We start from the raw sequence: 26,316 nt of genomic DNA on the forward strand, positions 1-26,316 counted from the left end.
AATAAGGAGAATGTTCACGATTTGGTTTGGGACCAACAAAAGGCAGATGATACAGACTCATGTAGAGATGATAGGATGTTGAAGGCTTAGTAATCAAAGCAAAATTGGGAGGAGGAGGAAGTGACTAATGTCACTTTTGCTCTCGAATTACATTAGAACTGGCCTGGAATTGAAAAGCAGCTGGAAGTGTGAAAATACAGAACTATTGGAAGTACTCAGTAGCTGCAGACTTAACTCACGAGTCCAACATCTTCCTCCTTCTCACAGATCAACAGTAAACGCCAACTTTGCTCCCTTTTACTCTAACTTGTCCAATGGCTGAATACTTTCAGTTTTCCCTGTTTTTACACCAAAAATGACCAGTTCTGACAGACACAGGTAGAGCTGGTGATGTGACAATGCTCATTGCAACTTACGCTCCCAAGATGTTGCTTACTGAGCTATCCAGCATCAGCAGTTTATTTTCTTTTTCAAATCAGGTGAAACCAATGGGCAGTGGTTGAGTGATCCTTAACAAACAAGAGATTGAAAACTGTTTCACATAGGCTCAAAAATTATTTGGGAAGACAGGACAAGAAAATGAGTAAAGGCAACACGATCTTAGCTGCTCTACTTGCAAAGCATCACCCGTTGAAAAGTATAGAATGTGGTACTCAATAAACTCTTGGTCTTTCACACAAATTACTGGGTACTGCTCATTTTGTCTTGCTCAACAACTGCTCCAGTCTCATATACTGAATGCTAAGAAAATTTGTGTTATTGGCAAATGTAATTCATTGCCAGCTTGTGGAACAAGTACTACAAAAGAATGCAAAAGTGCAATTTCAAATTAGTTAATCAAAATACAATCCAATGCTGCAAAAAAGCCCCTCCTGCAGGTTAAACTGTCCCATGAACTAAGATTTTATTAATTCACAACTAAGGAAGTTCATCAGAGCATTGCTAAAATACACAGACACTGAAGCATGTTTGTACAAATGACCAAGGAGCATCTTGACAAAAGAAGTGCAGTGCTGAAGAGGGCATTCCAAGGATTTGGGTGGATGCCATGTTTATCACCAAATTATTCCTTTCATTTATTGATTTTGTTTCCACACACTTAAAGGTATTTCCGAAATACATACATGGGATTCATGAGGATTATTACTGCAATAAAAAGTGTAAGCATTTGTAGGAGAAGGCACAGCAATAACAGTTTATAAACAGGATAAAGCCATTTGTATAAAAGGGAAGAATTTGTAGGTTAAAGGGGGAAGATAATCTTTTAATAACTTGCAGCAATTTGGAGAAGTCACAGAAAATTAAGTTCCTGCTGCTTACTCCCACCCCCATCATATATTCTTCCTCTACTGTGAGAATAAAGATAAAGCTTTTAAATTAACTTATGTAACTAAGATATTTTAAGCTAAAGTAAACTTTAGATTTAGATTTCTCCAAATCACAGGCAATGCTTCAATGTCACCCTTTAGGAGGCAAAAGCTGGCTGATAAACAACCATTAGGGTTACCAAGGTAATCCAGTCCATTTGTATTCAAAGAATGCTAAAATACAAGCAAAGGGAAGTTTTAAAAAGAGGAACATAAATATTTTCTGGCAGAAAGTAAGTATGCTTACAGACTATAATATAGCACTTAAAAATGATAGAGAAGTTTAAAAAGTGGTGGCTTGGACCCAAGAAACTTGGGATGTTAGATTACACATGCTTTAATCAAACAGATCCATAATGATTACTACTTAAAATTTGAAGCAGAAATATCCCCAATTTGGGAACAATGGAATTGTTGTTTGCATCCTTCTCTATCCGCTAAACAGTCAAGATAATGTTAAAAGTAATGCATTTTCCTTTTCAAAGTTCAAAGTAAATTTTATTATCAAAGTACATATATTGCACCACATACAACCCTGAGATTCAATTTTCTTGTAGACATACTCAACAAATCTACAGAATAGTAGTTATCCCCTTTTATTCAAGAGCCTAATGGCTGAGGGGTAATAACTGTTATGTGGTGCATTGAATGCAGTAAAGGATACAGCAACAGGACAGAGCACTGTAAGCCTCAAAGAGCTGAATGGCAATATCCAATCTTTTCGTGTCTATTGCTTGTTGGTTGTTTGAGATAGCCAACTTGTGTAGATTTGGAAGAACAACTGTACAGAAAAAAAAATAACACATGGTTGACAATAATGACAATTCCAGTGAGGCTGAAAGTGTTCGTTTTACACTCAACTTGTAGTCTTTTAACTTCTTCATCAAAATCTATGTCAAGAAACTCCCTTAACCAATAAAAACATCCATTTTCATATATCAACTCATTTGTTCTAAGCATAGAGAAATATTAGGTCCTTACAGAACAAGTATGAACAAAGAAAAAGGGAAGAAAAAAGGCAGCAGATTGCTATCAAAAATGCCATAATCCAAGTAGTGAAAATCTCAGTATCAAGAATGGAGAGGGGACATGATCAGTACAAATATGTAAGCGTGACAGGTGAGTCAAAGGTCAGGTAGGTGACAGGCAGATGATGTGGAGATGAGCCAGGTGAGGGGAAAGTGAAGATGATTAAGTTAGGAACAAACTGAGAAACCTGGTATACAAGATAATTGGTAAACCTGATTAATTTATAGTACCATAACTAGAAACATCAGGCATCTAGAATGCGAACACTCAAGATCACTCAGAACTTCAAAGATCCCGCTGATCAAAGCAACACTTACATAAATATATTCATTTATCTGAACGAAACTGGAAATTCCCAAGTAACAAGTGATTCAGTTAGGTGTACAGAGGGCAATGTATCCTATTACTGAACCACCATGAACACTGAGACAGGAACAGATATCAAATTTCAGGGAAGGTATAATTATATTGTAATTGATACAATTTATTCATATTCCATAAATTAAAGACATGAAGGGTTCCCCATTTGTTAACGGTAGGTGAAAATATCAAGTTCTTTAAACGTTTCTCCTCAAATATTTCCCTTTAAAATGTTTGCTTTTAAGTAATTCGGAAAAAGATTCCATTTGTTAAATTAACAAAAATAACTTTCTTCAATGTCAGTAATCCAAATTCCAACAAAATAAATGTACACCAGGCTTAGGAATAGGAAATAGCAAATAACTTTTTTGTTAGGATAATAATCATTCTGAGATGGGCAGCATTCAATCTTTGAAATGTGTGATTTCAGACATTAACAAAATAACAACAATAACATGTGTCATACATGTACAGGAAAACCAGAGCTCATCTAGGGAACACATAACTAATAAGGCAGATTATCCTACACATACTTAAAGGGGAATTAAATGCAAATCATCCTACACTTGCTTAAAGGGGAATTAAATGAAAGAATCAAGATGAAATATAAAAAGGCACTGTTGACAATAGCATAAGTGCTTGAATTATAGTGGATTTGCGGGGGGGGGGGGGGAAGAACTTAAATTTATGGAAATAAATAAAGATACATACATTCATCCCTGAATCTTGGTTCTGCATTGGGGCCAACTCTTCCAAAAGTTTTTATAATCTCCATGTGCAAAGAATGCTGATCATGGTACTGTGGATCTTCAAGAAAGGAAGCCAACTGCATCTTGACTCTTTCCAACAGCTGTTGAGTACAAGTAATAGGGCATTAACATTATGAAGCATAGGCACCCACTCTAATCACTTCTCAATCAGTAAAAGGAAAAGACTTCCAAAAAAGTGACAGCAAAATATTGCATTTACATTCATTCTGAACGATTTTCAGTTTGCTGTGAACAGGCCAGTCAGCACTGAAAACAGATAGAGGTTCACAAAATCAGAACCTGGAGAGTAACCATAAGCTAAACAAACTACTCTTCTGTACACTTCCCCTTTATCTTACTTAGACTGAAGCAACTCTCCTTCATCCCAATTATAACAGTATCTCTGCTCAAAATAGCACCCCATATTTTAGTTTTTGATTACCTACCTTTCAGCAATTTTGTTTGCATTTAACTTTTATTTCCTTTAATTTCTAAATTAACAGTTGAACAATACTCCCTGGCCAGTCAGCCAGGATTGCTAGCATGTCATGAAGCAATGCAATAGATACATTCACCATAAAAATCAGGATCAGGAGGATTCCTTTCTGCCCCTCAGCTATGCTCTACCATTTAATAACATCATGGTTGATCTGTCTGTAATCACTGCTCCATAATCCCATGAACCTCTCATCCCCTTACTTGTGAAGAATCCACCTATGCCCTAAAAATATTCAAGAACTTTGCTTCTGCTACCCTTTAATACCTCAAAGTCAACCAGGGGTTTTTTTTTTGTTTCGTTCTTTTATTATGACCTTTTGATCAGGTAACACACACAACTCCATTTTATTATTTTAGCCACAAATTTGAACAACCAGAACGAATGAAATCAGTTTGCCCACTACTGTACCTCTCTTTGAGTTACTGTTTCCATAATGGTGCCAAAGGCAGGGATTGTAGCTATTCGGACAGAGCTGGAAAATGAAAAAAAACCATTTGGTATTACAGTGTATCAAAGTACTTCGGACATAATGTACATATTTTACTGCACAAGTTAGTAGGTAAGTTTTGTTAGACTGTTAGTAAAACAATAGACATAAATCTTACAGCTTCTTCACCAGTGCTTTCTAGGTGACTAAACTGGCAATAGCAGGGTATGTCATAGTTTTACAGTTCAAGAGATATTGCAAAATGTGCTGCAAGAACTAAATTTGGAATAAACCTATTCTGATAGTTCAACATCTTTGTTCATCAAAAATATTGTTAGTCAGCCATGGAGCCTGGAGAAAAGACTGTAATGCTATCGAACAGAGATCAGTGCAAATGTTACACCAGACAGTTATTTTTTTTTATGTTGTGTTTTTTTTAAGTCTATGGACTCAGTCTGAACAACTCACAATTCTGGGTCACTGGATAAGGTAACAAGGGCCGGAGCAACCCGCTTGTCAATTAAGGCTTCATTCATGCCTCGCACGATGAGCTGTAACCAGTCAAAGAAAAACAAGTGCCAACAAAAACAAAAAAAAAATTAATGAAAAACAAAAATGATTAGTTCACAGGGGAGCACTCGGACATGTTCCATTCAAGGAAGCATCCAACTACTCAACATAAGGTTCACAAAAATGAGGTACTTGCACATGCTTAAAAGCTAGTCATCAACCTGTGGAACTTAGTAGGTTAAACAAAGCCATGCGTCCCTTTCACTCTGAAAAATCACCCATTTAATTTGATCTGACAGGCTAGTTATTGATGAGTCAGACTTGAAGTGTAGAGTTTTAGTTAATATTTTCCAAATTTGAGGTTTAAAAGATGTTTGGGTAGGATACAACACCAAATTTTAGGTCTAACTGTACAAACAATCAGGGAAAACAAAACCTCTCAGGAGGAGGGAACTACAACAAATTTTGTTTTGCATAATCAAAACATCTTTATTAACACATAAAATAATGGAAACCAAGAATATAAATATATTGACAATATAGATTTATAAACATTTGAGGCCTGGAAATGAATAATGTCCAAGCTCGTTTCCATTTCTCAATATACTGTTTAGTTTCAACTTTAAAATAGTGCACTTCTAAGTCCAGGAACCAACCAATCCCTTTCAACTAAGCACAAAATGATAGCTTTTAAGTTATCAATTCCAATATGGATTGTATATTTAATTCCTGCACAACCTGACAGAGAATCAGCCAAGTTATTTGCAAGTGTAAAGGAACAAATCAAAGGGTGATTTCTCAGCAAGTTAATAAAAAAAAAGTGAAGTGCTTCACCTGGCGAGGAAGAAACTTACATTTCAGGGTCACTGGAGAGAGTGATAAGAGCAGGGACAACTCTCTGAGCTACTAGAGTTTCATTCACCCCCTTCACCAACAGCTGATTGGGCAGAACAAGGGTGTCACATGTGATAACGTGGGAAGAGTGAGCAGAGTATCATGGAAGCAGCATGTACATTGAAGAGAGAAGGGACAAAAGAGCAAACAAAATTAGATGCCAAGCAACAATTTCTACAAACAGCTCAACATTTACAGAGCTTGAAACACTAATAACAGCTCTAAAACAATGCCACATACCAAAGCTGGTCAGATCTTAAAATGTTGATAGAACACAATACAACAATTTCAACTGACATGTCCATCATTAGTGGAATTACTTTTAATTTTCTTATCACTATGACAGGTAAAGTTATCCAATTTCCACTTTAAGTTACAAGCATAGGTAATTCAGAGTTTATATTTAATTCCTTTTGTGCACACCAAATGGGGAATTATATTTTTGAAAGCAGATACCAATTTAAATCTTCTCCCTGCTTGTGCTTATAAACATCTCTTCAGAACAATAACTGCAGGAAACAAGTATCTGCATTAAACAAACTATCTTAAGCCTGGCAGGGTCAAAAATGAATAATCCCAAGCATGCTAGGAATCCTGTAGTTCTGAAACTCATCGAAATGAAGACGACTTTGCAAATCACAGAATATTCTATTCCATCAAATATTCATTAGCTCATAATACCAGTAGCAGGATGCCATTTTTAATAGCACCATCAGCACATAATGTATTTCAACATTTGCCCAATATTCATCTCATAGAGAGAAAGAAAAAGGAGCAATTTTCCTTCCCTTGACCAATCAGGTCTGGCAGCTTTGGGTGGGCACAGAGGCAACAAAATATCTCACCCTACATAAGCAGCTTACGTTTTGAAGCATGCAAGAATCTAATTACATTGCTTTAATGGCTAAAGCATAACTGATCTCAAATGGGATAACTACATACATCACATCTCTGTATTGATATACATTGTGCTTCAGTAATTTACTTAGTCATAAGGGTAAAAGATGTTCCAGGAATATTTATTACACAGAATTTGAACAATGCTTTAAAGGGAGCTAGGTTCCAAAAATATGAATACCATCAAAATACAACTGAAAATCTTACCTCAAACATTCTAGCAGCAGTGCACCTTACAAGCGCTGAAGTATGTACAACTCCATACCATAGCACTGTTAAAAGCAACTCATGGTATGCTGGGTTTGCACTATTAAAACAGAAAATAGGGACTTAATAAATCAAATTTGGAGCATCAACAAAGAGCTGTTCTTTTTGAAAATGGTTAACCCTTTTATGTAGAAGCCTTTCAAATTCTTTAAGGTCTCACCTTCAACACACAGTGATGCACATATTGATTTCAAAGTGGAGAAGCAGCTTAACCAGAAAGAGTTACACTTCAGCTATGTACCAACACTAAACCCCTTGGCATCCATATTACAGTAATCACTAAAGTTGATTGATAATATTCAAAATAGGAAAGTAAATGACCAAAAAAAATGGCAAAACAAAATCCTACAATTGAAGGTTTTCTGATGTCATGAATAATTAAGCACTTGTGAGCTTTAACCATAACAGAATAATAACTTTAGCTCTTGATTTCTGCTGACTGGCAGGTCTGCATTTCCTCCAATCTCAAATACAAAGCCAAAGTATCAAAATGTACTGTATATCGAAAACAAGAATCAAATAAACAGATGATGCATTCTTCAGAGCTAAACATATTTTACAAAAAGAACTTGCAGCATTGAAAGAACTCCTTCAAAGTTGGAAAAAAATGGCACAGATGTTTCAAACCCATCATAAAGAAAGGAGGAAAAGAAATTGAGAACACACCTAAAGAAATTCAGTATTAAGAGCAGAAACACGAAAAACTGATTTGGAAGGAAAATATTGAGAATCAAAAGAGGATCACTGGAATGAGACAGAATCCTTAAATATTACAGGATGTATCTTTAAAGATTAAAAGACGACTGGAATATGGTGACAAATTTAACAAATTGAGATTCAGAAAACAGATGAAAAGAAATGCAGAAAACTGGAGAATAATATGTTTAGAGGAATTCAGCCACGAGGAAACAAAGATTAAAGGTGAAGTGCTCAGTGAACTGAACGAAAGCTAGAAGCTATTAAATGTGCTTGCTTGGGATAGCCACAATTTTCTTAAAAAAATCAATTAAATATGGTTACAGTTCAAGGTTTGTAACTATACAGGGAAGGAACCTATAAGCATGAACAAAAATAAGGGAATAAAAGTAGGCATCACTAAAGACTGAAATGATTACATCAAAATACTTATCACCAGCCTTGAAATGCAAAGGGTCAATGGGACTTTTAAAAACTGCGAGCATTTTCACAAACAGGCTTGAAAAACAAGGAAACTGTGGTTATTTTCAATGAGTAAAAATTATGGCCTTTTTGGCCTCAGGGGTCATATGTTTAGAGTGCAAATTGTCTCTTTGGATGTTGGATCAGTACATGTTACAGGTGACTGGAAAAAGATTCTACTATAAGGAATAATGATGCAGAGCTTGCAGGGAGAAATAATGTGCTATGAAGGCATTCTCATTAATGTATAAATTACCTAGTATAGGAAGATTGAAGGATACGCCATAGCTTGCTTACTTTAAAAGCTGGTTAATCAACTTATTTATTATCATGGTTACAAATCACTCCTAGCCTCCCTTGTATCCATAGGTATGGCTGCATTTGCACAGTAACTGTTCATTACACTTGCCACAGATGCTTAATTTTGGCAATTACAATGCAGATACCTCACAGCAATCTGTCAATTGTTATTGCATTTCCAATTACCTCCAATACAGAATCACAGAATAAGGATAATTTCAAGCATTCAAACTCATTCACATTACCCAATCATCATTGGAGATTTTATATATGATCTTCCTTTCCCTGTGCAAAATTTTTTTTGTCCATTTTTACTTCTTTTAAGTTTCAGTAGAAATCACAAAAATCATTAAGGAAACAAATTGTTCCTCCTGCCATTTTTATGTCTTGCACGGTACTGCTGCCACAAAAGAACCCATTTAATAACATGTCAGTGATAATAAACCTGAATCTTATTCACCAAGTTTTTAGATACCCTCTTGCTCTTGCATCACCATCAGCCTTACACTTCAAGTAAATTGCATGTAGAAGACCCCAGCCTAAGGTGCAAGTAAATTTTTAATTAACTAGAAACACTATGAGATGCCCATATTCTGGCCTTGCAAGGATCCATTCGGAATAAGGTTCAAAATAACACCCTCACATTTGAAAGAAGACTTTGGCAATAAAATTGGGGAGCAGCGAGCAATAAAAAAACACTGTGCAAGAAACATGACTAACCAGGTTGGTTACTTAACAGTAGATAGACACAACTGTAGAAATGTAGGATTAAGTACAGTATTAAATGATATAGAACGTTCAGAAATTGTCGAATAACCTACCCCAATTCCACAAATGAGGCCTTCAGACTATCAAGTGGTGCATGTGATAATGAAAGTGTGGTCATTACATCTTCCAAAAACCCAACCAAGAGTTTCCTGTCTTCTTCCTAGCAGAAAATTACAGAGCATAGAACTTGCAAAAACACTATCAGAGCAAGAAATTGATTGTTGAAGATGGAAGTTGATATTTACAATTTTATTACCTGATTGTAACAAGTAAGTACTCCAGTTGCGTAAATGGGAACAGTAGCCTTTGTTAGCACTCCATTGCCAGCTGTAGCAGAGACATCTTTTCAAAACAAAGATTAAATGGACAAAGTTACTACACTGCCGAATTTAATCTATTTTTGCAGGAAACATTTATCTCATGATTAATTTAGCATACAGAGGCCAATTTTAGAAACGTACAGTAATCATTTCCAGAAATATTATATCATACTATCATTAGAATAAGAATAATTTCCTTGCTATACCAAATCTGAAGCAAAACTCACCAAGGCTTATACTGCTATTTTCTACAGGAAAGCTAAATCTAATTTTTGGTCCCAACAATGATACTTAATTTGTTTTGTAATGAGCATTAAACCTGACAGCTGCTCCTCAATAGCTGCTGAAGAGTTTGGATGCCAAAACGATGTGTCATGAACAGTAAAAGTACCAACAATAAAACAAGTCTTTTGGTAACCAAGCATGGTCACACTTAGCGAAGCAAAATATATTGTGTAAGCTGTACTGATAATATCCCTACAAAAAAAATTACATATTTTAAGGGTTGTCTTTTACTGAGTTAAAAAAAAACAAATTATACAGAGCTAACTCATTTTATGGTAGCTGAAGTTATTATATTCTTTTGCCCAAAAGTGCAAATTAAATTTTCAATAACTATAACAAAATATAAAACTTAAGTTGTGGCTTACCAACAGCTTCTTCTGATAGTCTCAGTATTTCTTGAAACTGTGGTTTTACCTAAGAGTGTACAAGTTATTACATTAGATTGCAGGAAAGACAGGAAGTTATAGAATCACATTGAATTACTTTCCAAATGATGGCCTCTGCATATAAAAATAAGCAACATATTAAAAATTAAATACCGGAATATTATCTCTTGAAACTCGAATACTGAAAACACAATTTTCAAGAATTGTTTTAAAAGTAAAATTGGTACAGTTAAGAAAGAAGCCCTAAGATGCTACTGAAATTTGTTAACCAATTTTCCCTGTTGGTCTCGTCATCTGTGCCGATATACCCGAGTCTGCTCCAGAAGAACTGCTACTTGAGAGATTAAATGTGTGGAGTACCATACAATCTTGACGTGCATATAGAGGACTAATTTGACTGGGATTGCCAATTTGGATCTAAATATATTTTTAAAAATAACAAGTGCAAAGTATTAGAAGAATAATCTTCTAACTAGTCTCAAAGATGTTGTCTGTGCAAAGTTTGCACATTCTCCACGTGCCAGCAAGGGTTTTCTGCAGGTGATCCAATTCCCTGCTATATCCCAATGACATGTTGGAAAATTAATTGGTAAATTATGACAAGTGTACCGCATGACATGTTGATAGCAACATGGAAAAAATGGGTTACAGCAAGATAATTAGACTTGGGTGTATTTGAGGAGCCAAATTAGATTCAACGAGGTAGAATCCTTGAACATTTTCAATGGTATAGTTAAATAATTCCCAAATGGGTGATAGTTTATAGGCTGAGAGAGACTGAAGAAAACATGGCTAGAGGAAAGATTACAATGCAAAATACTACTTTGCTGAATAACGAACAATTCTACTGATTCAACAACTCCATTGAACATTGCAGTGATCCATTTCAAACCATATTATGAGTGACTTTTTGCATTTTGAAAAATAAACTCTGACAGTACTGATTACAACTCACTAATCTGGTGTGCTGTGATCGGCTGATTCCTGTGGTCCATTATGTTTTGAAACTGTAGTACAGATGTATACTCATTAACTAACTCTAACTAAGATCTAACTGAGGTTCAAAATTAACCAAGATCTGAACTAATTTGTAGGTAAGTAATCTACCAGTACAATTTTTGCAAATTCAGCCAGAGTTTCTGACTGTGGGTTACAGATCGTGCTTCGAACCCCTACATAACACAGGGAGTGTCCAGAAGGAAAAAGAACAATGTTATAAAGAACAGTTCTGCTTGGAAGATGACGATAGGGGGCAATTTCTTTGAACTGGTAGGTCTCGAGGGTGCGCAACTAGAGTTCCAACTCAATATTCTTTCATTATTATTTAATAGCCACTGTATTTTCCAATGACCACAGCAGCGGTTTCAGGATCAGAACCAATGGGAGTGCAAGTTACTTTACACCAATTTCCATGCAGAAGTAACACAGGACTTCCTGAAGTGAAATGTAATGCAACTCAACAGAATTAGTAATGGCAACATAATTGTAAAAATTGTTCTATTTTAGACTAAATCAATAGCAAACAATATTTTTCTTACTTTTTGCTGAGCCCTATAATTCATTGACATGAAGCCAATGCAAATCAAGGGATAAGTACAGGGCTCTCATAGGTAGCAAAACTGTGCATATATTAATTGTTTAATGGCAAACAAGTACCCGAAAAAAAGAACTAAACTATCAAATTGATTGCAGGAGTCATTATCTGAAAACAAGAGGAGCAACAAAAATCCAATGGAACAAAATTAAAGTGACCCATAGGCCAGCACGTTTGAATGATTATGCTATACTGTTAATGTTTGCAGCAAGGACTTTTGGGATATTTCATATTATTACAGTACTTAATTCAATAAGGATCACATCTATCAGTACTGAAAATTTCACAATGACCGAAGCCACAATAACCCACCAGTGAGCATTCCAATATATAATAATAGCATTCAATGACAAAATAAACCATAATGTTATAAAACAGTGCCTGCTACCTGTCACTTTGCGTTTCACCTTATGTAATGACCTTACCTTCACATGCAGAGAGTATGTGAAATAAAAGAACAAATTTCACCACCGTCCTCCTGCCACCCCCACCCCCCGATCTCCATAATGCTGAAACATTTAATAACCCACTGAGAAGAGGCATGGGTTTCAGGTACCCTCTGCCATTTCTCTTGGGAAAGAGCCTCTGGATTTTGGCTCTGAAATAAAAGTATATTAAAACTGGGTAAACAAGTATAATTCTAAAGAAGAAGGGTTTGCTTGGCAGGAAAAGACACATATTGTAATGTGGATTCTAACCTACCATTTCATTACCTTGGGTAACATTTTACAAAACTTCTTTTAGATTCTCAATTGATAAACTCCAAAAAAAAAACCCACCATAGATTGACAGTTTAGGCAGATTTAAAGGTTAATGCAGCAATAAAATAAAAATTTCAGTCTATGGTGATATCAGCATATTACGTTGCACTAAACTGGAAGTCACAAGATATGGATACATTGAAGATTATATTTGAGTTTTTCTAATTGTTATCACTTCATTTCGGCAAGGTGTGGTCAAATTATTGAGTGTGACCTAACTGGAAACTCATTTTGAACAACTGCAACAATATGTCCTATTTTACACTTCATCTATAATGAAAATTATGATATTGTATTAAATCTAATTTGATTTAAACTTCATTTAAATTTACAAGAAATCCAAATATTGCAAAATCAGGACAACTTAGTAGAAACCCCTCTTTTGCTTTTGTGTACAATGGATAAAATTGAATACAGTCAGAATATACGAACATTTGGATAATGAAACCAGTTGATATGCAGTACACAAATAAATGTTGTATGTATTCAAGTTCTCTTCTATATATAAACAAGATCACCGGCAAAATTATTAACTCACCTTTGTATTTGTAAAAATTTTACCAAATGTTCTACATAGCCTCCAAAAATACCGGGAGAAGTCATGAACACAGGACGTTGAGGTAACATTAATGTTACCAACAGTTTCGATTAGATGTGGTAATCTGCAAAGAAAGGAGAAACTCTTATAATTTAGGATTCACACTGTGACCAGATCCATAATAATTGATAAATGACCAAAGTAATAATTACTAATAATGATTAGCCCAAGAAAATGTTTCCAGCAACACAATTTCTTTAGTAAGCTTAGCCAAACAAATCATAGATGAGTACTCTGAATACAATAAAAGAAATTGTGTAAATAATAAGCCTCTTAAAACCTGAAAATTAAACCAAATGGCTTCAAATTCAAGAATGCTTTCATTGCCATGTTAAATATTTAACATGGGGTATATTTAAAACAGGTTGATAGGTTCTTGATTAGTAGGAACATCAAAGGTTACAGGAAAAAGGCAGCGCATTGAGTTGAATGGAATAATAAATCAGCCATGATGGAACAGCAGGGCAGACTTGATGGGATGAATGGCCTAATTCTTCTCCTATATCTTATGGTCTCACACATTTTTAAAAAGCTTTAAAAGTTGCATGTGAAAACATTCAACATGTTTGTAATTCAAAAGTATGGTCTGGGGTAATGAGCATTAAAGTCAACAATTAGTAGAATGAAATCAACTTACAATTGATTAACGACCCATAATAGGTTCTCCCAGCCAGTGGTGCCCTCGTGTTCCAGTTGGTTATCATACAATTGCAATAGCACCGATAATTGTTCTCTACTTCCAATAATTGTTGCCAAATCCTGAAGTGGGGAGGCTGGTCGAGGGAACCTGGTCACTAAAGACATTTTTAAAATGAAAATTGAGGTCATAGATGCACACATATACATTATGTCCATGGTTATATTTTCAATAATGGAAGCAATTTTCACTTTTGTTGTCTCCTACAAAATATAACAAAGGAAATTTGGTGTTTCTGGAGCTTACTGAATTTAGCTATGTAATTTAACTCTAACGAGAAAAGTCCTCTCTAGTTTAGTCTCATCACTGATCTAGGGTATGTGAAGTGACATTTGGTCACCTTCCGAGCTAACCAAAGTTGATAATTCACCTAGTCAAAGACCATACCTATCAAATAATCTCACTGGGAAATATCATGCCAAATACTTCTCAATCTATGACCAGTCCTTCCAAGCAAGTAAAGTTGCAGAATATCTATTGCTGCTTATTCTTCAACTCCTCCTCCCCCCACCAATGAAACAAATGTAATCTAATGGGAAAAGGGTTTGCATGGATGGGTTCAACAGTAGTTCCAGGCTTTTATTTATTATTTTTAATTAGAGATACAGCACAGCAACAAACCCCTCCAGCCCATCAAGTCTTTGCCACCTAATTACACCCATGTGACCAATTAATCCCAAACTGTATGCATGACCTTTCAAAGGTCATAAATGGGTGCAACAAGAAAGCAAATTAACTTCCAACATCCAGAATGCAATGATTTAATAATGTGAAAATTGCATTTACTTGTTATTTTGTTTACAAAAGATCAGATCAATGTACAATGCAATACCTTCTATCTGTGGTACTTCTCCTTGAAGTTTTGCTTTGCTTGCAAAAGGAGCATTTTTCAGCACCACGGCAAATAATGGTGGAATCAGTGACTGCATGGCTGAAAGATGCAGATGTAGCTTGTGTTCATCGAGCCCATGCTCTCCGTCCTAAATGGGGAATATGCAGAAACACAGGTGTTAGGATTTCAAAAATTATACATTGATTGCAAATTGAAAAGCTAAATACACTTTCAAGACAACCACCTAACAAAAATAAAATCTTAACCTTAATTCAATATCAAAATTAAAGTCTACAAGAAAGTACTCACAAATACAAAGTTTTTGAACAATTTTGACCATCAACGAATCCCAAAGTAACTATTCAAACATTCACGTATGCCCACTTCACACACCTGGCCAAAACTGACTGCCTTATAACCTTATAGGCAATAACGCAAAGACATTGATGTCCATTTCTGCCTATGTTGATATGTGATTAATGATGAAACTATTACAGAATACATGAAAAAGATCACCAGCCATTTTCACCTGTCTGGCTTTAGAAGATACAGAACAAGATTCTTTACTGGTAAAAATCCTTTATTTGTTTAAAAATAAAGGCACTGCTAAAGAAGCAGCAGTTTGATAAGCAGCTTGAGATGAAGTTGTTTGGAATCACTTATTTGACTGATTGTCACCTGTTAATCAGTTATTCACCGATCAGAGGGGAGCTGAGGTAGAAAACCTTTTACCATCTGTCTTCATACAAATGGATAATAGTGCATACATTTATCTGTTACTTCTGATACTATCCTTGTCAAACAAACCTCACCTTGCCAAGTTTAGATTTGGAAACTAGTGCCTGAGAGGGTGATGGAAACAGCAGAAATGAAGTTGGTACAAGAATGATATCCTCAAATGCAGTGTTCCTGAGGATAAGACTCATTAGATACAGGTTGGACTGCCTGATGTGTCAAGTAAACCAACATGGTTGAAGCTCATGACTCCTACAGAAGTTCACAACTTTGTGCAAGACCCAGGGCAGAAACATATTGGATTGGATAACACCAACTGATAACCTGCCAGTCCATTGAGAACTTGAGAGGATGTACCAGTGAGTTAAAAGGCTTCCAGGCCTGCATGTGGCAAGGTGTGGAATGCACTGGGGTTCAGGTGCATTTTAATAATCATTCACAGTCTGAAATCCAGGGACAAAGGGTACTCTGATCAGAGTACACCTGCTCCCTCCCCCCACCCCCCCAGCAAGTTACATGATAGGCAGGAAACTGAAGAGAAAAAAATCTGAAATCAGCAGTTAGGAAAACGTAGGAATCTACTAAGGAAGTGGCAACAGAGCACTGAATAACTGAAGAAAACTGAGGCAAGGTAATGCAGGTTTATGAAAGAGAAGTCAATTTTGATGAACTTGTTACTTTTTTGCACGATGAAGTCAATACTGTTTCAATGGAAAACTTTCAGTAAGTTGCCACTCATTAAATATGAAACAGAAAAGTGGAACTGGGGGTTAATTTGTAAGCATAATTGAAGATTAGTAAAAGGCAGGGACAGAAGCAATAAATAACATTGTAAATTTGGAAGGTCATTATTGGAAGGGTGGCACACTTTTCACATTACAGCCCTGGCCATTTATATTGTACATTCATTATTTATAATGAGGGGATTTAATGCTATAAATTCAAATTTGCTGATGATACAAGTGGTTGGCAGTGTGGGCTGGGAGCGGGATGCAGTAAGGCTTCAAGGGGATGTGCAAGGCCTAAGTGAATAGGTGAGGTGGCAGCAGATGGAACAGAATACAGTACTGTGCAAAGGTATTAGACACCTATGTATAGCTAGGGTGCTGAAGACCTTTTCACAGTACTGTATTTGTCAACATGGATCAGAGAGCAAAAATCAGGCGGGAGGAAAGGATGTTGGAAATGGCGAGGGTGGAGCACCATGGGAGTGATGTGGGACAGCTGGCAGAAAAAAAAGTGCTGGGGTGGGGGGGAGGGTGTGTTGGTATGGTTGCAGACATGCCCAGCCCTAAGACACCAGGCAAGGTCATTTGATTCCAAACAATTGGTTTATTGATCATTACAGAATGTCTCTCTCTGGTGCTTCCCACTCCCTCTCCTCTCCCTTCCCCCTTTTCCCAACCATGATTTCCCTCTCTCCATTCTCAGTACACAATAGTGACCCATATCAGAATAAAGGTTTATCATCACTGACATACGTCATGAAATTTGTTTTAGTTTGCAGCAGCAGTACAGTGCAAGACAAAATTACTACAGTACTGCGCAAAAATCTCAGGTGCCCTCAGCTAGATATGTGTATGGTAAAATAACAGAAAAGTTGGAGAATTTTTTAATGATAATAGGAGACTGAATGGTCTAGGTTCTGAGAGGGACCTATTGCCTTTGTACACTAATTATTGTAAGTTGACAATGCAAGTACAGCAGTCAAATGGCACATTTACAGTCATTGCATGAGGATTCAAACAGATGACAGCAAGAGGCAGAACAAGCCAAATGTGATCTAATCCATTACACAAAAATTCAGTAGGAAATTCTTACTGGTAATAACACACATGAAAAATATAGCTTGGTAACACAAACACCCAATTTGTTCTGTTGCAAAATTGAAGCCCGTCTAAAACTTAACTACTGATCTATAAGCAGATCTCCCGGAAGCCACCTATTTTAATTCCACTTTCCATTCTGATATGTTAATCCATGGTTTCCTATACTGTTGCGAAGAGGCCATACTCAGGTTGCAGGAACAACACCTTATAATCTGCCTCCGACCTGATGGCATGAACATCAATTTCTCGAACTTCCAGTAATGGCCTCCCTGCCCCCTTCATGATTCCCCATTCCGTTTTCCCTCTCTCACCTTATCTCCTTGCTTGGCCATCACCTCCCAGTGGGTGGTCCTCCCCTCTTTTCTTTCTTCCATGGCCTTCAATCCTCACCTATCAGACTCCCCCTCCTCCTGCCCTCTCTCTTTCACCAATCAACTTCCCAGCTATGTGCTTCATCCCTCCCCCTTCCGTTTTCACCTCTCAACTTCTGTTTCTCTCTCCCCTCCCCCACCTTTTAAATATATTCCTCATATCTTTTTCTCTTCAGTCCTGCTGAAGGGTCTCGTGCCCAAAACGTCAATCATTCTTTTTTTTTCCTATAGATGCTGCCTGGCCTGAGATCCTCCAGTATTTTGTGTGTTACTGATCTGGCTTGTAAGTCAGGAGGTCTTTTCTCTTGAACAAAATCATTTTTATTTCTACCACAGATATAAAGCACTTAACCAGAAATCAATCTCTGTGGTCTCATTCTTCCTGAAGTTTTTCCACAATGCTTCCCTGAACACATCATTCACTAAGGTGAAGTAGTACCAAACAATTTGCTTATCCGGAGGACAGAGCTTAGGATGATGGCACCTAACAGTGACTCCTCTGCTTGCATCTTCGGAAACAGCTCTATTTCTATCTTTAATATCCCTTTTTTCTTTCCTTTTCAGGGTTCTTTTGAAGACCCTGGCCTGGAGTTACATGCTGATATCGGTTCTTTGTGGGAATGAGACCCACTATCAGGGCCTCACAACTGGCCGCTTTTTGGTATGTCAAGGATGCCTACAGGGTGCCGGATTTTCATGGCTCTGGAGGTGGGCAGGTTAGAGGTCAGTGCCGCTGCAGAAAACTGGTGTGTCGTGGGAGTACACCGAAGTTCAAAAGCAGCAAGCTGGCTGCTGGCTCTATGTTCAGAGACCCGAGATCATTGGGCACAGAGCTCGGAAAAAGCGAAGCAACAGACTTTTAACACCATAAATCGATGAGTTGTTTTGTTATGTCTACCCTCTTGCTGTGAGACGGGGACACCTTTTTCCCCATATTGGGGGGGAGAGGGGGGGAAGAGGGGGCGCGCCTGTGGAATGTCGAATTACCGGGTGAACGAGTAGACTTTGGGTTACTGCAAGTCTGTGCCTGCAGTCTTTGCTTCACGCTTGAGTGATCGGTGGAGGATGCAGATGCTTTTTTGCTGATGAGGGAGGCGGGAGCTTTGGGTTCTAACACTTAACTTTTGTCATTCATTCTTTGGGGCACTCCTCCTCATGGATGTTTGTGAAGAAAAAGAATTTCAGGATGTATATTGTATACATGTGTGGCGCGTGGCCAAGTGGTTAGGGCGTTGGACTAGCGATCTGAAGGTCATGGGTTTCAGCCTCAGCCGGGGCAGCATGTGTGTCCTTGAGCAAGGCACTTAACCACACAATGCTCCAGTCTACCCAGCTGAGAATGGGTACTGGCAAAATGCTGGGGGTTAACCTCGCGATAGACTGGCGGGGGGGGGGGGGAATCTCATACTCTCAGTTCCTTCACGCCACGGAAACCGGCATGAGCACCGGCCTGATAGGCCACAAGGCTCGTGACAGACTTTAATCTAAAAAAAATATTGTATACATTTCTCTGACATTGAATGTATTTTGAGTCCATGAGTTGGTATGCCACAAAACTACTGAAAGCCAGTTTGTCAACATTTTAAGCTGTAACTGGACAGAACACAATGCACTATTATATTATGTACACTTGTTTGATTTATTCCGAGCCTTAAAAATAGACAAAATGCCAATAACAGAATAAAAAAATTAATATAGCCATGAAATTATTAGTATGAATAATCAAAGAGCTTCAGCTAATTGTAAAGGAAAGAAAAATTCACTGAAGGAAATTCCAGAACTTCACATTTTGAAAGAGCTTAGAGTTTGATATTGAGATAAGAGCAAAATTGAACAACTAAATTTGAGGATGACAAAAAAGGACATAATCCAAGGATTATTGAATTGCAGCAGATAACAGGCAGTTTAAGGGTCAAGACCAATGAACATAATTTAAAGGGATGACAATTTTAAAACTGAGGTGTTGCTCAAGCAAGAGACAATCCAGGTTGGCAGGTATAGGGGTAATGATTGGTAGACAGGACTTTGCACCAATTGAAAAGAAATACATTTGCATTCTTCTAACCTACCCTGAGTATTTTATCAATGTTGCTTAGTAGAGTTGGAATGAGATGCGACTGGAGTTTACCCAATTCTGTAGTCCATGCTGCAAAGGCTGGCAGGAAAACTTGATGTGTAGCATTAATCACCCTCTCGGAGGGATCACTTAAGGCTGACATTTGCAGTTCAAAACCCTGTGGTGGAAAATAAAGCTTTACTAATATATCAAAGGACAAAAGTGGGAATTTCCAAAAAGATATTTCACCTGAATAGAAAGGAAATACTATAACCATTGGTTCTTGGTGTAATACCATACCTGCAAATACTTATCAGGATCATCAATGTATGCCATAATAATACCCAGACTTTTAATGACTGCCTCTCGCACTAGGTCTGCCTTATCTTCTGTCAACATTTGCTGCAGCATTGAAAGCACCAATGAACTGCGAATCTCCTTCTATGAGGAAATAAAACAATATGTTTAGCCTGGTAAAGGATTTGCTTGTTTGGCTTTGAATAGAAAGACATGAATTTTTCTTACAGGCAAATAAGGTGCTAGTGCTCCACAGGCTTCGGCCACCAGTAACCTTCGTTCTGGATACTTGTGATTGATCTGGGGAAAGAATAAATGAATAAAATGTTTTTTACTTTTATGTTAACTTAGTTCAAGTTCATGTCATAACTGCAGGTAAATGGTTGAAAAGGAACACCACAGAAATCAATTTAGAAGCATTTCTACTGAGAAAATTGCATTTATATGTCACAAACATACCAAGGATAAATACAAACTCAAATACTCAACTTATCAGGTACATTTCAGTAACCTACGGACACAAAAGTGACACTAATATCCATGTTTAAAGCAATAATTTCACTGATAGTGAATTTAAATATTGTCTAAATAATGAAATACCCATCTTGGACTAATCAGTATAGAGGAAGCATGGCAACAAATTTCATAATTTCAACATCAGTGTATAAACTAAATTCACAAAATACACCCACTTGGTTCCTGGCTATCTGTTTTGATACAAAGTTATCAATAAGTCCTTGTTCACTTTGCTTCAAGTACAATGGGTTAAAAATACTAATATTTGACTGGTGGTCTAGCAATACAGAAGTCATAAAGAAACCCAAAGGTCAGACGGCAGTGACTGAACTCCAGCTTGACAAGTAGACGCAACCCTAAAAGCAGCAAAACCAGAGAGGTCAAGTGTCTGACAGTCACTGCATCCAGTGAAATGCCTTTTCCACTTTAAAAACTCTCCCGCACAAGTTTCCTGTCATCGTCGGATATGATGAACAACCACCACTAATATTGGTAGTGTTCTAATTAGTTCAGTAATTAATTTAAATATATAATTTCTTACCCCGTCAAATGGTAGTGTGTAATTTTTAAACTTTTTTAAAAACTACTTCCATGAACATTCGGCTAATTGGGGCAGCTGCTTAACTGGATTAAAATGTGTCCCAATTAACTGGAATCCACTGTACATCGTTAACTAATAGTAATACAAACAGCACTGGAAACACTCAAATCTGACTTCACTTGTAGAAAAAGTAATCCTTCAGATGAAGGTCCACTGCCCGAGTTTCTCCTGGCACCTTCCATAGCCTGATCTGCAGCTTTTCCTTTCTTCTTCGCCAGTTTACAGTTTGCCTATGATTTTTTTGATTAACTTTGCTTTAGGTTCAAAATACATTATCAAATTATGCATACTGTATACACCTTGAGATTTGTTTTCTTGCAGGCAGCCACAAGAAAAAACATAGTAGAATCCCTTATAAAACCCCCACACAGCAAAGATCATCAAACACTCAATGTGTGCAACAAGAACAAATTGTGTAAACTATGAAAAAGTAAACAAATAATACACAGAACACTAACCACCGAGTCTATGAAAACTGCAGTTTTCACATTAGTTCAAGAAGATTAAAACTGTCGTGCAATTTTTTTAGAAGCACGCATGCTGCTCAGCTAGAAGCGTCAGGATTATTTATATACATTTTTAAATTAGTATTTTGTAATGCTCCTTTGTTTACTTATCATTGAACTTTTTAAGAATATTTAAAAATACAAAGTTTGAGGCAGCACCTAATCTTCCAGTTTGCTACTCTTCCTGTCATCCACCATAACAGCTATCGTTTTGAAATTTTCAATTGTAAAGCAATGCTTTACAGTCAATGCTACCATATGCTGTACTGTAGCTTTTATATACTTGCTCATTTTGTTTCAATTAGAGTAATATAATGCAGCACAATTTTGAGATTCAACAGGAGAGCAAACCATTCAACTTTCTTGAAACTGTATGTTCATACATTATAGCATAATTCTCAAAATCTGAATGGATTTTGATAAACAGGTCATCCTTCTGCCTCCACAGTGCAAGTGTCTTTTCCTACCTGGAAGTTAAATAATATGCAAAATATCAAATTATACCAAGCTCAACGGAGAAGAAATTTGCCTTAAACTTGCATTGCTAACTGGATCATTCACTCAATTTAAACAGCTACACAAAGGGTTTCTCCTGGTTCAAAGGTGGGGAATTCCCATGTTTTTCCCTTTGCAATAGTTAAGCAAGCCTACAATCAAGTAACAATGCACACTGATATTCCATCCAGAAAACCATTTTAGACAGCACACATAGAGCTTCTGGTTGTTTTACAAAACATGATTTATATCCTTGGGGTGGCAGAGAAGCTTCGTGGTTAGCGCCAATGTTTTACAATGTTCACAGGTTGGTGTTCAATTCCTGCTGCGGCCTATAAAAGTTTAAATGTTCTCCTTGTCCACACGGGTTTCTCCCAGGTGCTCCGGATTCTTCCCACATTCCAAAGGCATACGGGTGAGGGTTTGTGAGTTGTGGCGATACTGCGTTGATGCTGGAAATTTGGCAACACTCGCGGGATGTCCCCAGCACAATCCTTGCTGATTTGATTTGACAAAGATGATACATTTCACTACATATTTAGATGTCCCTGTGACAAGTGATGAGTGGGTTCTCAGGAAGGTGCACACTGACCACTCTTTATTGTACATACCATACATGGCTCCTACATGGACAGAGTTAGGAGCACCAAGTTTCTGAGAGTGTACATAATGGATCAGCTCATCCATGCCACCTCTTTAGTCAAGAAAGCACAGCAGCATCTCCACTTCATGGAGGGGATTGAGATTGAGGCTCCCTCCCAGACATTTAACCAATTTTTTCAGTAGCACCATTGAGAGTGTCCTGACCAGCTACATCACTGTCTGATACAGGAATTAGACCATAAGACAGAGGAACAGAACCAGGCTATTTGGCCCATTGAGTCTGCTTCACCATTTCATCATGGTGGATCCCCTTCCCTCTCAATGATATTCACCTGCCTTCTCCCTGTAACTTTTCATGCCCTGACTGATCAAGAGACTATCAACCTCTGCCTTAGATACATCCAGTGACCTGACCTGGCTTGACCTCCACAGATTCACCATCCTCCAGCTAAAGAGACTCCTCCTTATCTCTGTTCTAAATGGACATCCCTTTATTCTGAGGCTGTGCCCCTGGTCCTATGCTCCCTGAACATACAAAACGTCCGCTACATATCCACATTATCTCAGCCTTTTGAGATCTGATAGGTTTCAATGAGGTCACACCTTATTCTTCTGAATTCCAGTGAGTAGAGGGCCAGAGCTATCAAACGCTCCTCATTTAACAAGCTTTCAATTCCGGAATCATTTCTGTGAACCTCCTCTGAACCCTCTCCAATGTTAGCACATTCTTTCTTAAAAATGGAGTCCCAAAACTACTCACAATACTCTGTCAGGCTTCATCAGTGACTTATACAGCGTCTCCGCTTTTATATTCTAGTACTCTTGAAATGAATGCCAACATTGCATTTTTCTTCTTCACCATTGACTTGGCTTGCAAATTTACAAACTATGTTTGTACTTTAAGGAGTCCTAACAAGGACTCCAAAGTCCTTTTGCACCTTGAATTTTCGTCCTGTTTAGAAAATACTCTATACTTTATTCCTTCTACCAAAGTAGATGACATTTCCTGACACTGTATTCCATTTGCCCATTCTCCTAATCTTTCTGCAGCCTCCCAGCTTCCTCAATACTACCTGCACCTCCACCTATCTTTGCATCATTTGCAACCTTGGCCACAAAGCCAGTAACTTCATCGTCCAAATCATTGACATACAACATTAGAAAAGTGGTTCCCATAAGGAACTCTACAGAACACCACTAGTCACTGGCAGGCAATCAGAAAAGGCTCCCTTTATTCCCACACTTTGCCTCCTGCTAATCAGCCAATGCACCAGCCAGCATCTTTCCTGTAATATCACAGGCTCTTATCCTGTTAAGCAGCTTCAGGCCTTTTGAAAATCCAAGAGCACAACATCCACCGATGTTTGTGTGTTAGGTCTGGGGCTGCTCTGATGAAGGTCTTACACCTGAAATGCTAACTGTTTTCTTTCCACAGATGCTGTCTGACTTGCTGAGTTACTACATCATTTAATTTTTCTTTCAGGTTTTGGCACCTCCAGTTTTGTTGACTTGAACTAACCTATTTTAAGTAAATACATAAATGAACGAGGATAAGCCTGTTCTGTATTGCTGACTGTTGCACTTAGCAGTTACTTATCACAACTTTCCACCTGGCTTTTTCCAAAGCCCCAAACTGAAAAACCTTCTTAAACATCTGCTAACATTCTATTTGCATAAAAGGGACAATTCTTGAAACTTCTTCAAAGTTTCATTTGTCTTCAAATTTAATTCCTAATAATTGCTGATTTGTTCATTAACTTAACATTTAGTTCTCTGCCATTTTCCACATTTTCTGCGCCTCTGGGAAGGTGGACACAAAAATATGATTACTTCCTCTGCCATTTTCTCATCTTCAATACAATCTTAATGCATTTCCTCATCTCCAGTGTGATTGCAAGTGCTTGCTCAAGGAGCCAACATTGTGAAGGTACCGTATCTGGAATTATGACAGAACATATTTAAAGCAGAATCATGGTTTAGCAGGCAATTAAGTAGATCTTCTGATGTCCTGATGGTCAAAGTCCTGACGAACGGTCTTGGCCTGAAACTTTGACTCTTATTCCTTTCTGTAATGCTGTATGATCTGCTGATTTCCTCCAGCATTTTGTGTGTTATACTGGATTTCCAGCATCTGCACAATCTCTTGTGTTTAAAAGTTGATCCTCCTTGGGTTGGTAGCCCAGATTGGTAGAAAATACTCTAAATCTAGAAAGTTATGCAGAGGTCTGGTCTTCCATCCCCAGGAGGGAGATACTTGGAGCAGTGGTTAATGAGATTGATTCTCTGTACTGCAGATATGTGGTACAAGGAGAAATTAAGCAAACTGGGGTCACAGTCAAGAGATCAAGAAAATGTGTGGTGATCTCATTAAACTTCACAAAATTAATGAGTTTTATAGATTACAATGTAATGGCTGGCATGTCTAGAACCAGGAGTCACTCAAAAAATAAGGGACTGGTCAGAGCTGTGTAGTAGCATCTTCATCTAGAAGGCTGTTAATATACCTGTGATAGGCATATAAGCTCAGTTGCTCAGCATGTTCAAGTCATAAATCAACAACTTAAGGGAATCAAGGAATATGGGGTTAATGTAACAAAGGGGCTAAAAAGACTACAAATGAGACAACTAAAAATTGTGTTCTTCAGCACAAATTGGGCTTGAATTCTTCTACTTAACCCTGGTCACTTATCTTCTTTCTTGGAAACCTCGCTATCGGTATATTATAGGTTATTACACATATATAGCACATAAAATAAAATTAACACAATATTAACAGACAAGTATTTTGTAGATGTACAAGCTGACAGAGTGCATATAGAACAAATAGTTAAATATACAGCAGTTTAATGCCACTGGCACTGTCATAAATAATGTGTACTAGGTGGTAGCAGGGTGTTCAGAAGTCTCACAGCCTGGGGGAAGAAGCTATTATCCAACCTAACAGTCCTTGTTCTTATATTGTGGTACCTGCTACCTGATGGTGCTCTAATAGAATGTGACCAGAAGACTGGGGATAATCATGTTCATTTCATTTTAAATAGTTCACAAAAAAATTGCTAAGTTCATAATCCTAGCTGCTCGTATTCAAGCTTAGAAAGAAATAATTTCACATTGCAATTGAGGATTATTACATATAACAGGCACATGCAGAAAATGGGGGAACTAATACAATGGGCAAGGGGGAGAAAGAAATAAAGGGTGAAGCTGATGGAGGATGTTGGGGAAGGGTTTATAAATTAAACAAAGGAGAATGATAAGAAAGAACTTGAATAAAAAAATTGCAGAGTAAAACATGTGAGAAAATACAAACAAAGGAGGCCACAAAGGAGCTCTGTATTTACAACGGGAATCCTTTCAACAACAGCACAAATTTGATCGAAGCTAGCTGTCTTTCAACACATGCAAATTAGACAGATTTGCATACCAAGACATCTTTTGCACTTACTCGCCCTGTTCTTCCCTGCCCTCCAACAAGATAGTTGTTGGAAGTATAGTTGACTCAAAAGAAAAATACTATCGTTTCCACTTTACTTGGCGTGAGGTATTGTCTTGATTTAAAATGTTACAGACAAGAGAAAATCTGCAAATGCTGGAAATCCAAGCAACACA

At 37.4% G+C, this 26,316-nt stretch overlaps 1 protein-coding gene across 8 annotated transcripts in view; it reads right to left on the reverse strand.

The window, feature by feature from the left end:
* Positions 1-26,316, reverse strand: part of relch (RAB11 binding and LisH domain, coiled-coil and HEAT repeat containing) — a 103,777-nt gene that overhangs the window by 10,241 nt on the left and 67,220 nt on the right. For 5 of the 8 annotated variants that reach the window (XM_063069650.1, XM_063069649.1, XM_063069646.1 and 2 more), the window contains 14 exons: positions 20,215-20,286; positions 19,990-20,130; positions 19,703-19,867; positions 14,699-14,846; positions 13,807-13,963; positions 13,110-13,233; positions 10,196-10,244; positions 9,482-9,567; positions 9,279-9,385; positions 6,940-7,039; positions 5,796-5,878; positions 4,413-4,476; positions 3,468-3,606; positions 2,032-2,148 (listed from right to left, as the gene is read on the reverse strand). In XM_063069650.1, coding sequence (XP_062925720.1) covers positions 2,032-2,148; positions 3,468-3,606; positions 4,413-4,476; positions 5,796-5,878; positions 6,940-7,039; positions 9,279-9,385; positions 9,482-9,567; positions 10,196-10,244; positions 13,110-13,233; positions 13,807-13,963; positions 14,699-14,846; positions 19,703-19,867; positions 19,990-20,130; positions 20,215-20,286 — 1,552 coding nt within the window. Of the gene's footprint in view, positions 1-2,031; positions 2,149-3,467; positions 3,607-4,412; positions 4,477-4,899; positions 4,983-5,795; positions 5,879-6,939; positions 7,040-9,278; positions 9,386-9,481; positions 9,568-10,195; positions 10,245-13,109; positions 13,234-13,806; positions 13,964-14,698; positions 14,847-19,702; positions 19,868-19,989; positions 20,131-20,214; positions 20,287-26,316 lie in introns of those variants that run through there. The other 3 variants (XM_063069647.1, XM_063069645.1, XR_010020748.1) reach the window with 2 other exon arrangements.

Source organism: Mobula hypostoma, chromosome 17 (genome assembly GCF_963921235.1).
Source record: "Mobula hypostoma chromosome 17, sMobHyp1.1, whole genome shotgun sequence".
NCBI classification, from domain to species: Eukaryota; Metazoa; Chordata; class Chondrichthyes; order Myliobatiformes; family Myliobatidae; genus Mobula; species Mobula hypostoma.